This window comes from Carcharhinus amblyrhynchos, chromosome 15, assembly GCF_965287045.1.
Source record: "Carcharhinus amblyrhynchos chromosome 15, sCarAmb.v2.hapA, whole genome shotgun sequence".
Classification (NCBI taxonomy): domain Eukaryota; kingdom Metazoa; phylum Chordata; class Chondrichthyes; order Carcharhiniformes; family Carcharhinidae; genus Carcharhinus; species Carcharhinus amblyrhynchos.
The window spans coordinates 59,335,253-59,350,537 of record NC_137338.1 but is presented as its reverse complement, the minus strand read 5'-3'; the positions used below and the strand labels follow the sequence as shown (position 1 = coordinate 59,350,537).

General features: G+C 38.1%; 1 protein-coding gene across 3 annotated transcripts in view; it reads left to right on the top strand.

Moving 5' to 3' along the window:
* The window catches only part of gpm6bb (glycoprotein M6Bb), a 190,910-nt gene extending 175,643 nt beyond the window's left edge, over positions 1 to 15,267 (top strand). For 2 of the 3 annotated variants that reach the window (XM_080204017.1, XM_080204016.1), the window contains 3 exons: positions 4,564 to 4,637; positions 5,163 to 5,228; positions 13,086 to 15,267. In XM_080204017.1, the coding sequence (XP_080060143.1) occupies positions 4,564 to 4,637; positions 5,163 to 5,228; positions 13,086 to 13,238 (293 nt within the window). In that variant the 3' untranslated portion in view covers positions 13,239 to 15,267. Of the gene's footprint in view, positions 1 to 4,563; positions 4,638 to 5,162; positions 5,229 to 8,200; positions 10,420 to 13,085 lie in introns of those variants that run through there. The other variant, XM_080204018.1, reaches the window with a different exon arrangement.
* The last annotated feature ends 18 nt before the right edge of the window (positions 15,268 to 15,285 follow it).

The following is a 15,285-nucleotide window of genomic DNA, read 5'->3' as shown; positions in this document are numbered from 1 at the left end:
GCAGGGTATCGATTGAACAGCTCACCGGAGAGACAGCATCTGGAGCAGTGTGGTGGCCCCCCAGAATTGCACTGAAGAGTTAGTCTAGATTTTGCACTCAAGCCTCCCGACCTGGCTTTGAACTCACAACCTTCTGACTCAGTGTGTTACCATTGACAGCTCAAACAGATGGACTAGCTTTGCATACAAATGCAAGTCAATACATAAAGCTCGGTTGTAAATGTAAAGCTCAGGCTGGGAAAGGTCTACACTGAGCTCCAAAATGCTCAACCTTCAATGGCTTTTGCCTTTGGCTTCCAAATATTATTAATCGCATGACAAAGGATTTTTTGAGTGAGATTTGAGCAATTCTCTTCCATGGAACGTACAACTGGAAACAGGACAATCAAAGGAACATATTTTGCAATCAAGTCTGGCATATTAATATGCACGATATGTTGTTTACCTAAAATTTTATATCTATTTCAGGCATTCCAAAGGGAAAGGGGACATTAAATGCCAGTGCCTGACATTAGAAGTAGTAGAGAGCAGGACAGAGGGGACTCAGTCACTGGGTGGTTGTCACAGCCAGAATTTGGGTGTTTTTTTTTCTTCCCACGTTCAAAATATTTTTATGTGTGAGGTCTATGTATTTTCTTGTCCTTGGGATGATGATCCCAATTTAATTGATTCCAGCAGCAAGCTTTTTGTGAGTTTAAAATAACGGAGGTTATTTATTATCCCACGTTTTCCCCAGAGGTTTAAAAACACAACATTTCATTTGTGCCTCAAACACTCTACTACTCACGTAAAGGTAAAGCAAAAAATACTATTTATAAAGTGCAACTGTCTCAGTCTCTCTTTCGTAGTAGGCCTGTTCTTTCTTGGATGAGTTGACACTTTTAGTTGAAATGGAGGTCTATATGCAGTATGAGGTTTCTCAGTAAGCTATGAGATTTCTTGTTTTGAATTGCCAGGTGGTTGGTTCTCAGATAAGCTTGAAGTTGGGAGAATGTCCTTCTCCTGCTCCCAGGGTATTTCTGTTTATTACCTTAGCTGTGTAATTGCGGCTGGTTCGATAATTTTTGGCTAGTTCTACATTTTCCCTTTTGTCTTGAGGAAAATAAGCTTCAAGTCCTGAAAGCAGTCTCGATCGCATGACTGTGAGGTTACCACTTCTGAGACCCACACATTCTGGCTGAAATGGAGAAGCCATCATGATGCAATAGGAAGGGAATGGTGGCTATTCACTTTGACTTCCCACAAATTAAGACGCAACCTTCCCATTTGTTTCCTATGAAACATGGAGACAAGGGGTGGGATTTTCCAACCATGCTCACCCCTCATGGGTGATCCACCGAACCTGTACATCTTTGGAGTGTGGGAGGAAACCAGAGCACATTGATAAAATCCATGCAGACACTGGGAGAACATGCAAACTCCACACAGCCACCCAAGGCTGAAATCCTACCTGGGTCCCTGACACTGTGGGGCAGCAGTGCTAACCACTGTGCTGCCACTCGATTGTCTCAATGTAGATAATGCAACATTTTCATCTCAGCAATCTTTTCTGTTTGTGGGCTTTTTCCTTTTCTACGTTTGGTTGCAACCCCCTATTGAAAGCAGCTGTATTTTCTTATTATATACCAGACTTCCATTTCCTGTTACATTAACAATCAATTTTAAAATACAATTCCAAATGCCTTGAAGAACAGAACAATGATACATTTTTCACATAAAAGTAATTGCATTGAGACTGAAGGAATTCAAGTCATACAGCCCCCGGGGGGCTGCCCAGTATGAAAATCTGGATCCACAATAGACGGCTTCTATTTTTGCATCACTGGTCAACAGTGTCTAAGAAGAATGCCTCATTGTTCGAATGTTGCGATGCTGCCTTTGAATAGCAGAGCGTTAGTTTATGCTTCAGCCGCTAGCCCCAGGATTCGAGTCAGGGTCCTTTCAGTGAGCTCAACAGTTTTGAAAGAGTTTGGTTCTCCAACAAAGTAACAAGGCAGCTTTTCTGAAACTTATTAATCCCCAGCAGCATTTTCTGAAAAAAAAGTAATGATAGCTTCAGAACCCATTTGTATACTGTGTATCAATTGGAAAAGTGTGAATTTAACAAGTTCCGAATTGCCTCGCTTACTTTTGGTCATCTGCTTTTTGTAGTTGTTTGGGAAATGTTAGAGTTGGTTAGTAACTACCAGGAACATATTAATTGTAACTATTCAATAAGCAAACTTTTCCTGGCCCAAGGTGCTAGTATCATAAACCAGTCACTTGTTTGAATAGACTTAGTTGGAATGTTGTGCTATAAAAGCCATTTACTTGGAGCACAGGGGATTGGAAATGGAGTTTGAGCCACAAAGGGCCATGTTAGGACTTGCCCTAGAATCCCTACAGTGCAGAAGGAGGCCATTCAGCCCATCGAGTCTGCACCGACCACACAATCCCATCCAGGCACTATTCCCGTAACCCCACATATTTACCCTGTTAATGCCCCTAACACTAGGGTCAGTTTAGCACAGCTTTGAACTGGTGGAAGAAACCGGAGTACTTGGACGAACGCAGACGCAGGGAGAAACTCAACACATACAGTGACTTGAGGCTGGAATTGAACCCGGGTCTCTGGCGCTATGAGACAGCAGTGCTAACCACTGTGCCATCGTGCCGTCTGTGCTTTGATGACCCAAAGCTTGGTTGAAAGATGGTTTCCTGAGATGGAGAGGAAAGATGACTTAGGGAGTGATCACAGATAGAAGGACCGTTGATAGCAAAATCCATTTGACAAATTCGGCAGAGGGCACGTGTTGGGGGGCAGCATGGGGAATGCACCATCAGCCAACACCAGAAGAATTGAGCATTCGGGAGAGGATAATGGGCTGGAGGAAGTTTTAGATGCAGGAGATCATGGAGAGTGTTAAAGTGCATAATATGGGAATAGGGATACAAACTAAGTCATTAAGAATAAGTAAGACTTCACCTGACGAAGGAGGGGTGCTCCAAAAGCTTGTGATTTCATATAAACCTGTTGGACTATGACCTGATATCATATGCCTCTCATCAGTAAGAATAGGGATAATGGGAAATTGGACATTCTGCAGGAGACGTATGACACTGATGTGAAAAATTAGAGCTTAATTTAAAGTCTAATGCGGGTGGAGGATTGGGGAAACAGTAAGGAAAGTGTTGTCTTAACCTGAAGTTGATAAAGTTTAATGGTTTCAGCAGCCGGGGGGGGGAAACCATGAGACAATTTCCTCTTAAGTTAACTTATGGCATCTTTAGCCTCTAACGATGTCCTCTGGTTCTCTTCATGTTCTTCGACACAAAAGATTTTCCTTGATCCACAATATTTTATTCATTATTTTAAAAGTTTGGCCTTTTCTCTTCTCCTTCATCTTTTTTGAATTAGAACCTTCCTTTGCCTTTCTTCATTTTTCAGTACAGGCCTCTTTGCCATTGCTGTATATATATTCTTCAAAGTATTTTTAAAATAGACAATTATGAACACCTATTTTTTGAATGTAAAGTGGGTGTTAACAATTAGAGATAAATTGTACTGGAGCTTGCTATTTTGTACAGCATTAGTATTTGTATATGGAAATACTACCCTAAAAAAGGAGAAATATCAGTAACATTTAAATGAACGTTGCAGTGATATAATTTTGATGTGCACACAGTCTCTCATGATTCGCGCATCACATTGAATGCCCAGCTTGGTTCAATGATCTAATTCTTGTGTCGATTAACTTAGAATATTAACTTAAGAATATTCATGGGCTGACAGCAGACCTATTTCCTTGACTTCCCCACAAGATTTTGAAGGTTTGTTTCAGACATTGAAAATAGTATGGATGTTAACAATGGTTTCCTGCAATTCTTTTAGTGTCCAAGATCACCTCTCAGGCTAAAACCAAATCTCTTGAAAAGGTATTCTTATATAGGAGTAAAAAATCCAAATTTCTTATTGAACTGGAACAGATACATTACATACCCAGTTACCATGGAGCAATACAACATATCTTATGTGACAGATTTCTAAACTTCTTCAAATATCAGTTATTTGGATTAGTCTTAGGCAAGCCTGATTTCAATCTTTTATTATGACCCTTTGGCTAATGTAGAATACGTGCTCACATTGTAAATGCTCAGGGTTAAGGGGATAGGGTGGGTGGGAGGGAAGGGGTTTGGGGAGCTGGGGCCTGGATAAGACGCTCGCTCAGAGAGTCAGGTGAGCCAAATGATCTCTTTCTGCCCTGTAGGGATTCTGTGATTCTAATGCAGCTTGAAGTGCATGCTGTTTAAGAATTAAGGTGTTTTGTAAAACACTCAGTGCTGAAGTTTCCACATGCCTTCTGCTGAACTTACAAAATGATAGAACAAAGGGCAAGACCGAAATTTAACATCACAGATGAAACTTTATACTTTTAATCACTATGGCCCAACAACCCAATGTTCTTTATTTGGCAGATTTTTAAATTTGCCATCTTTCCATTAAGAAGTAGGCAGTTTGATAATCAGCAGATTTTAAATGTTAAGGTTCAAGTAACTTGACTTTTGCTTTCATTATTTTGTCAGGTATTATCCCCTGGAATGCCTCACCTGGAAAAGCCTGTGGCTCACTGTTAGCTGCTGTCTGCAACACATCCGAGGTAACCTAACCAGAGAACATAAAGTATGTTTGTGCATGTGAGAGACATTGTTGCAGTAAAAAGATACGGCCAGACAATATCAGCAACTCATTTGCCAATTTAAATGCTGCTCCTAAATTATATTGAAAGAAATCAGATCGTGGGTGGCAGGGTGGCGTAGTGGTTAGCACTGTTGCCTCACAGTTCCAGGGACCTGGGTTTGATTCCTGGTTTGGGTTGCTATCTTTGTGAGGTCTACATATTCTTCCTGTGTCTGCATCTGTTTCCTCTGGGTGCTCTGGTTTCTTCCCACTCCAAAAATGGGTGGGTTAGGTGAATTGGCCATGCTAAATTGCCTTTTAGTGTCCTGGGATGCTTAGGTTAGAGGGAATCGCAGGGTAAATACGTGGGGTTACGGGAATAGGGCTTTGATAGGTTCATTGTCGATGATGGGCCGAGTGGGCTCTTTCTGCACAGTAGAGATCCTATGATTCTATTCCATGATCTTTGCGATAGTCCAAAGCTTTTTTTCTTTTTTCTTTGCAGTTTGATTTGTCCTATCATCTGTTCATCGTGGCTTGTGCTGGAGCTGGTGTTACTGTTATTGCACTGGTGAGTGGGGTGCAATCTATTTAGGCTGAATGTTCTTAAATTAATTTCTGTTTTAAAGTCTGCTTAACATATTCCAAATTAGGTCTCTTACAAATCAACCCTGTTACCATAAATAAAAACAGAAAATGCCAGATAAACTCAGCAGGTTTGGCAGCATTTGAGAATAGAAACAGAGTTAACATTTTTGGGTCTAAATGATCTACAGACCTGAAGCAAGCTAGAAATGTACGGAACTATAAAGTTGGAAAGGGAGCGAGGCAGAACAGAAGATCTGGAATAGGTCGGGGACAAAGGAGATATGGATAAACTTGCCCGAGATGTAAGACATTAAGGTGTGAAGAGTGCTAATAGCGGCAAAAGGTGAGATAGCAGAATGTGTTAATGGGAGCAACTGAACAGCTTGGGACAGATGGCCAAGTAGGGGAACGGTGGGCCTGTGTTGGGGCAGGTCAGTGTACTGAAATATCTTTTACCATAACATCTGCCATAACATTCTGGAAATGCTTTGACGTGATGTTCACTGCATGGGTCCTTCCTTGCAGTAATGGTGTTCCCCTGCCCTCCCTGGTTCTTTCATTAGTAAACTGTGCTCTGCTGAGGATCTGTGCAGAATAGCCTTGACTCAAGGAGGGGAGGAAAAATTAATTTGATGACTTAAACACTACTCATACACTGGACCTGCTCAAGATGTATGGGAAACTCTGCAGGGACAGCCCTGAAGGAGTGGGCAATTATTTTTTAGAGTTTGGGTATAGTTGAGAAATGTGCAAACAAGCTGGTGCCATGTTAGACATACAAATGCGGTTACAATCCTCCTGCATACCTTTATTCACAATCTTCCTTGCATTCAGTTGTATTCACATTCTTACTGAACGTAATCCCATGTTCAGTCTTCTTTGCCTGGTATCAAATTCACATGCTCTTACCTGTGTGTGTGTGTATGTGTGTGTGTGTGTGTGTGTGTGTGTGTGTATATGCGTGCACACATTCACTATCAACTTTTTTCATACCATTTCACAATCTTTGTCTCATATACTTCCTCTGATGAGCCAGATCTACTTGGACTGGAAATTCACCTTCCCTCCCCTCTCTCACATTCTCAATCTTACACCTGAATACTTCCCACTCTTTCAGAGTTACACAATTTCAACTTTTCCACATTCTGTATCATGGACTTAATGGCTATGATCTGCGCAGAGAAGTGCGGTGGAAGATGTATTGGCTGGGAAATCAGGAAATATGGGTTACTCGGTTGTTCAGCTGAACTAATGGTCAAGAGGCTGGCTGGCTCTTGGGGTGGGACAGCCTGCAACAGCAGACTGTGCTCACAAAGTGGAGAGTAGGAGGCTATGTCAAAATCATGGGGAGATTTGATCACATGGTGTGAAAGACAGATTTGCTTTGAGGGTGGGGGGAACACAGTAACTCACCTTGTCCTGGCCCACAAGCAATGCTGTAAAGGCATTTACTCAATAGATTCAGCCTTTTCTGCCTTCCTCCAGCTGCAGAATATTCAACCCATCCATTTTGGAAGTAAAATTAGGTTGAGTCATGATGAATCCATGATATATAATTGAGTACACAACATAAAGAATTATGATGAGAAACAGGAAGATAAAGAAGTGATGGAATGCCTGTTATTTTTAAGAAAATGTTGTTAAAATGAAAAGAAAACCAGAGTGGCTGCACCAAGAAGAGCTCAGTTGTTACATTGCACTATTAGAATTTGGAAGTTAGATACAAACGTATGCTACAGTATATTGGTTTATTATTTTTAAATGCTGTGAATGAAAGATAATGATTACCACCTTCATAAATATTAGAATATAATATTCGGTTTGGTCTGAACCTTATTGCATCTTTTTGAAAAAGGAATATATAACACAACAGATTCATCACAAACACAGGACAAAAGGGTAATTAAACAGTTAACAAAGATTGAAGGAATGCTCTGGTAAATGTAAAGATAAGCACCTACAGCACTGGGGTTACCTCATGGAGCAGGACTGATGATTTCTTCATGATCATGTGTGATGATGAGGGGAAAAAGTGAGGGGTGTGCTGAATGAAGAAAGGGCAAACTGCACTGTTTTGGTTTTCTATGAGGTTGTCTGTAACCATAGGATTAACCTTCAACCACCGGATATTTGATAATTTTGCTAGCTTTGCTGACACCATTTCTTTTCCAACTTGGTTGAGCTGATCAATCTGTACTGCTCTTGCTCCTTCCCAGAAGAAGAAAAGCAGATCGGACCAGTTATCTTGTTCCCACATTTTACTGCTGTTCCGTTTTAAATATACAAGACCAGTATTCTTATTTCCCCATTTTACTGTTTGGTCTTTCTGGTCCTTTGCTCCAAAGCATCCTCAACAGGGTCATTCTGAAAAGAGACCACTGGGGAACACTCTACATGTACCTTTTTCTCTCACATTCTGACCCACTGCCAAGATGACCCATTTTGAGCACGAATGAATATCAGTGGAGAATGAGAGTTGAATTTGGTATCATGAATCGAGGATCCACTGTTCTGGAGCTGCAGCTAATCCATCATTTACTTTCCAGATTCATTTAACTAGGGAAGTTATATTTACTTTACACATCGATCTTACTTGGGGGACTCAGGATGTGAGGACTACAAGAACAATTAAACAGATGTGCTTGCAGTGTTTTTACTGTGACTGATCAAACTCATTTATATTGACTGACTTTCACTTGTGCCTGCTGATGAATAGCTTGCACTGCTTTATAGTAAAAGCTGTTTTGGGGCTAGGGGTTGCACTGCACAGTTTAAAAATGTTGTTATATTAATTGAAAGACACAGTATCATTTGTAGTTATTTCTGCCAAAATGAATGGATTTTCTTTTCTTGTCAAACTTTCCAAGGAGTTTATGTGGATTTGCAGTGTTGTGCCTGGGATTGCCGGTGTTGGTGGGCATTGTCTTATCACTTTGTTCTGTTTCCTTCTACCAGCTCATCTACATGATGGCTACCACATATAACTTTGCTGTTTTGAAGTTTAAGAGTCGAGAAGACTGCTGCACAAAATTCTAAGTTGCTATAGAAGCAGTATACAGAGCTCTACGAGCCGCACTGAGTAGCTTGAACTACCACTGGCATCATGGACTAAAACAGAACTTATTAATCTGCATTTTACAAAAGAGTAATTTGTAAATAGCACAAGAAAGCATCATATAGTATCAACACTTAAAGCACTCTTTTTAGTATCTTATTTGAATTAACATGACCGCCATAAAGGTGTATGATCTGGCTATTTTTTTGTTTCCAAATATGGGGTCAACACAGTGAATCTCACCAATGGCTGAATTCTATTTAGCAAGAGAAACAAAATAAATGGCTGCTCTGATTCCTGGCCCAGAATGTATTGTTCTAAGATCCAGCTATAAGTCTGCCATTAATACTAATTTCAGATGTGTGGACTAAGAAGCCACTAATTGCTTTTTGAAGTTATTGAATAAATTACTGCCTTCCATGTAGACAACTGGCCAATACAGGGGATCTCCCACCAGAATGAACGTAACAAAATGAATGAAAAGGTTAAAAGCAGAACCAAGCATCAGATGATAGTTCCATGTGGTTCTGTTTCAATGGTAATACACTTACATTTCAAAGAGTTGAAAGCTAATGAAATGTTCCTTGTCTCAGCCCGGCATGATGCATAATAAGAGAAACCCATTATTCTAGCTCAGAAAGACTTTGAGTTGCAAAAACTTAGACCATTGAGTGAGAGAAATTCAGAAAGTTTAAAATAGTTCAAAACTATTGTGTTAATAAAGGCCAATTGTAAGTCATATTCCAGAAGCTTAAGTTTATCTAGACACCATTGCTTAGAACTATTTGATACCAGCTCTGAGTCAGTCAAGACTGTGTTACATGCCAATGGCATTGCATTAACCTGGAGTTGACCTGCTGAGGGCAGCAGTGTGCAGCACAGTTGGTAGGAACAGATTATGGTCCTAACTTATTCATTTGCTCATACATTATGCTGTTGCAAGTTTTTATCAATTGATTATTAGATAAAATCAGTACAGAACAGTTATCCTGCAGCAAAGGTTTGTTACAAAGAGAGTTCACAACTATTGGTAATTAAATCAAAAATAAAGTCCAAACATCAATTCCTGCGTGTGACATACAACTGAAGTTTACTGGAACAGATCTAACTTTTTATAGCAGATCTTTTCCTCAGAATGCTCCAACTCCACTTCAGCTGACAGAATTCAATCAGATCCAATTTGCCTGGTGCTGAAAGATTTTTAATTGTGATGTAGCAATGAGTTTGTCACAGGGTGACTTAGTTGAACACACAGTATAAACAGTTTGGCTGCTTTGAAAATTCAGGTGGCTAATAAATTTCCAACAAATCAAGTTACCTGGTCGGACTGATGCACTATAACTAGTTGAAATCATATGTCCCTCTCCACCTATATCCTGTGTAGAGATGCTGTATGCTCTATGACAGAACAGCTTTCAGAAACACACTGAAGTTTGAAAAGGAAATTGTAGTGGGAGCAACTCCATTGCCTTAAAGGTACTTTGTGCATCAAAAAAGTTTGCCCAAATTTTGCTAAATGGCCAATTGAATACAATTAGAGCAGCCTTAGTTCTAACAAATTGACTCCTTAAATAGCCAAATCTTGCACCTGACCCATGGCAAAGATGTTTTGGTTGATGGAAATGGTGAGAAATAGGTTGTTTGGTGTAAGAAGTGATTGGAATCTAGACTGTCTTCTATCTACCCCACCCCCCCGCCCCTCGTTCCCATGAGTAGGGTTCTTCTCCGTGATGCTGGGACTGCACCAGTTTGAGGCTTAGTATGAGATTAAAAGAGTGATTGCGCTAAATACTAATTTTTTTTCTCCAGTTACAGTGTTGGCAGCTAAGGGTTAGTAAATTGTTTCTTGTTAATTAAGTGTAACAGTTGCCTTTGCCAGACAATTTTTTAAAATCTTCAAATGTGCCATTATAATATGTTAACCTCAAAACTGCATGCTTTATGCTTGTTTTTAGTCACCTTTTGTTACAAAAGTTCCCACATTTCGACATTATTTAATTTTCTTAATACAGTATTTTGGAATTGTATGTATAGACACTTTATTGACTTTCAATCATTTTTTTCTTCATATACTCAAAATAAACATGCTTTCTTTACAAAATCGCTGCCTTTTCGTGATTTTCATCATTCTTCAGTGAAGTTATGCTTTTCTAGAATTACACGTGTTCCTTTTATTATTTATTCCAAACCCAGTTTGATTTCACAATCTACCACCCCCATTAGTTGAGAGGGTGGAAATAACTGCTGAATGAACTTCTTTACAGATGTTAATTCTGCCTCACAATCATCAGCCAACAAAGGGCATAAAATGATATAGACTGACTGCACTTATCTTCTTTGCTTTCCTGTACAGATCTGACTCGAGCAGTCGAAGCAAGCTGTAGCTTAACTAGCCCACTGAGGACAATTCATTTTCAATAATAATCAAAACTGGGATTCAGACTGGGGCTGTCTGAATTCCCCCAGCCATCTGTTGGTAAAAGTTTTGAAATGGCTTAGAATTCAAATTTTTAAATTATATTAACAAAATAGCTAGTTCTAAAGGATAATTCGGAGTAACATTCAGCAAATCTGTTTCACATTTATGCAGCTTTGTCCTTTATATAGTACATATTGAAAGTCCCAACATATTATTTTGAAAATATAGGAATATATAACACAGCATGTTGAATCAATTATATAATCAACAATGAGAATCTGATTGTGACTACATGCTTGCAATTCATATTATGAAAATATATATTAACTAACATTGAGGACAATCTGAAAGTTATGATTTACCATCATTTGGTTGTCAATAATTGCTTGCCCATTTCATCTGCTAATTTCTCTGTAAATCATCTACTTTTCACTCTCCCCGTAATCCCATGGATAGTTAATTCTCTTCCATCATCCTTTTGCTTCATTGAGCAGTCCAGTATCAATACCCCATAAGTTTCTTGCTCTTGATTTGAACGACGTAGTTCTTATCAGACATATGTAGGCCAGATATAGCTTTATTCTTTTAAGCTACATAGCATGAAGCATTTTTCTTCAGTTAAAGATATTAGAGAGTGTAATTTAGATTACTTTGGAAAGAGTTCAGTCCAACTCAATGTAGTTTGCACAGATATGAGTTTGCAATCATGGCTAACTTTGATAGTGGTGGTAGACCAATTGAACTTGACACTTGTGTGAATAATTACATAAGAGGCTCGAGTCATTGGTTGATCATTCAGTTCAAAGACTAGTCTAACCACAGGAGTTTCCAGTGACGTAGCCATGTCTGATAACTTGTCAGATGGTACAGTCAGGATTTTCATTTGGACAGTGAAAGGATTTTCTAACTTTCAGCTGCACTTGGCCACAGAAAAGAAAAATTATGTTGAGGGAGCAATGAAGATGCATCACCAAGTAATTTACTGTAAAATTTCCAAGCTTAAGTTCAGATTTTTGAACATCCAAAATTGTGCCTATAGAGACTGAATTGATGGCATTTGCTTATGTTAGCACTGTAGTGGACTCACAATATCTTGCTTCTACTTTGAATCATTTTCTTGTAACCCTGCCCTTTTTTTCTGATCTTATTTGTTCCTTATCAGTCCTGAAGAGTTGTCACCTTTGTAGTCACACACCTTTTGAGGGTTTTTTTTTCTTTTTGTCACTTGGTCTCCAAACCTGTGTCTCTATCATTTTGGTCTTTTTCTAATCATCCTGTCAGTTTCCCCTTGTTCAATTCCTTCATGAATGAATAGTTTGAATTAATGTAAACCAAGGCCCCAGATATTTAAATAAGTTTCTTGACAAGTCTTCCTAAGCTCTGGGCAGTCTCAAAGCCCCATTCCTTTTCACAATCTGAAGTCATGCCACAATTTGTTTTTATGCTCATGCAGTGGAATAAATACCAAAACAATATGTAGTTCTGTATATTTCTTGGGTTTTACATTAGAAGTTTTTTTATGAGGTGATTGAAAGTTGAAAATTATGTGAAAGGTTTAAATACTATTCAAAGTTGAGGCTAGTGTTTGAGGGCAATTTTAATTAACAAGGGGAAAGTAAAATAATGTAAATGCCAATCTGTTTAAATTAGTTTTTTTGAGTTAACCAAAAACGATTACTTTCTTTAAGCCAATTTTCATGGTTCATTTACCTTGAAGTATTTTAAGATATTAAGGCATAAGCATTCTTGCCGAAGCTTAATTGCCTATGGCAATTATTTGTAACTGTAACAATGCTACAGTATGACTATTGGACTTCAGCTTGCAGTCATTGATTATAGATTCAGGTATATATCTCTCTATAGCATTTATGTTATCCATTTTCAATGACAGCAAATTACAGCACACTTTAGTCTATTATTTATACATTTTATGTTGCATTCAAGCAATTTCACAACCATGTTTTTGATAAAGAATATCTTAAGATAATGTTTATCACAGAAACATCTGCTTCTTAGAATTTAGGCTGTTGAATACATATAACTAAGAAAATACCTTGCGAAAAAAAGTGCCAAATTCAGTTTTGAAAGATGTGGTTGCTAGCTCTGGTTCAGGTTAGGGCATAAACACATGAACAGATTTTCATGAAACTAGTTCAAGATAGATATCAATGCTTTCATTGTGTTCACATTGTGTGTCTATGTGTAACCACAAATAACATCTGGGTTATCTTACTACCTAGAATGACATAGTCCTTTATGTTACCCTTTATTGTAACCTTGCCTTAACAGCTCGGAGTAATTTGACTAGCAGCATGCTATGCATCTTGACATGCTCACTAGCCATCCTCCTCACCCTTCTCTTCCAGATCCATTTCCTCATGATTTTGTCTGCAAACTGGGCGTACTTGAAGGATGCATGCAAAATGCAAATATACCAGGATCTCAAAACGAAAGAAGAGCAGGAACTTCACGATATCCATGCTTCCCGATCAAAAGAACGACTGAATTCTTACACATAAGAGCAACACAGTCCAACATTTACCAACAGAGCCATTGAACAGAAAACCTAGCAGCTGTGACAAATCTATAGACTGCTGTTCAGTGCAGACGTGCGTCCACTAACGAGCAGATGTGCAAGTGTTAAGTACAAAACTGAACATCTTCAGTGAGCAGTTTGTATTAATTCCTGTATTACAGATCATTCTCAGTTCATAAGGCTCTGGGAAAAAGTGCTCGGTTTAACAGTATTTTTCCATCTTGAATTGTAATTGGAAAAAAACCCCACAGTATTCTTATAGCCATTAATCTTTTGGTCCAATTTTTTTTCCCCATTTCTGGACTACGTTTGCTGTGCAACTGCATGTGCTTTATAAAGCAGGTCAACAGCAATGTTTTTTTTCGGGGGGAGGGGAACAAACACTAAGTTAGCTAGCAGAAGGAAGCCAACTTTTGGACTCCAAGCAAATGCTTCCTAAATACATAACAGTCTTGCAATGGAACCCTTGCATTTTTCATATATCTAGTAGCCTGCTGATTTATTACCGTAGACCATGGCCTTCTTTATTTTACAATTTTATCATTAGCAAATCTAAAATATTCTAGATAGTTTAATCATGCCTGCTTTTTAATATACCTGAAATTAGTATTTTCAGTGTTACTAATACCCTGCAAGCAAATAGTAAATATAATCTAAAACATTAACCATTTTTTAATCATTTTAATTACATGCAGTTTAATTTTAAAATAGTCATTTAAGTTAACCAACATCCTCATTACTTAGTTTTAGCTCATTTTTGATTGGCAGAAGTGAATAATCAAATCTAGTAAATCTTATTTTAGAATTCAAGAGGAGGCAGTCTTGTTCCTGCAGTGTTTTCAATGGCAACAAGTGCTAATTTTTAGGTGTTCATTATCTTCCTTTACTAACCATACTCAAAACTAAGATATGCAGAAGCAAATACTTAGATTTTGTTTTTGTGAGTTAAAACAACATTTCAGTATCTAGTTTAATTATTAGGAGGTAAGTAGCGCAATAATATCTTAGCTAGCTGTGTAGGTTAACAGTGTGCAGTGACAGAATCCAGTAACAGCTATTCTGATAGGAGTGATGTGAAATCCATTCTTATTTCATAACTGACACTTTTTAAATATACAGCATTCTTTAAAACTACTGCAACATTAACCTGGCGATATAAACCATTTCTCAATTACAAAACAATTGACTCATTAACAAAGTTTATGTTTCTGTGAGTTTTCTGTGGAAATTTACTTTTCAGGCTTAGTAATTATGTGCTAACTCATTAACAATTGAATAAAAGCTGTTTCTTATAGTGTTAAGATGTTTAAAGTATCTTGTACATTTTAGCATGTTGAATTCTTTGTATGTGAGGCAATGAGTGAACAAAGAGTGGGTAAATTTGTCTCAAAGTGTTTTCTATGAACTAAAAATTAGATCTTGTTACCATAACAATGTTACCCTGGCTTCTTCAGTTGCTTGAACAAAACATTTTTACACACTGAAATTGCATGGTTTAGAATCACTTTCTGTAACTTAACTTTTTTATAATCTGCTAAGTAAAACTATTTTCTACTGTAAGAGTCGGCAGCTTCCTGTAATTCCCTTAAAAGTGGTTAATAAATTGCTCCAGCTAGAATTTTACAATTATGCACATGCATCGACAGGCAAGAAAAATCACAATTCTCTTTATTGTTCATTTTGTTATCTCCAGTATTTTTAGTTTCTTCCCATCATCTTAGTTGTGAAATCTATGTTTATTTCACTTTCCTTTTCATACTATCCATGTGCCATTTCTAATTAGCCCCTTTTCTTCTCGTTCCATGTTCTTGTTGTCCTTGTCAGCACTGACACACAATAAGTTAGTATAAACATCACTCTGAAGAGAAAGCTCTAGCACGCCACACTAAGAAATGGCTGGAAATTCAGATCTGAAGGGATAAGTTTGTATCACTCATGCAAGATATTGATTTTTCTCAAACTTGTTTCTGTTTTACGAAGATTTTCAATAAAAATGTATCAATACAATCACACTACCAACTAGTGAAGTA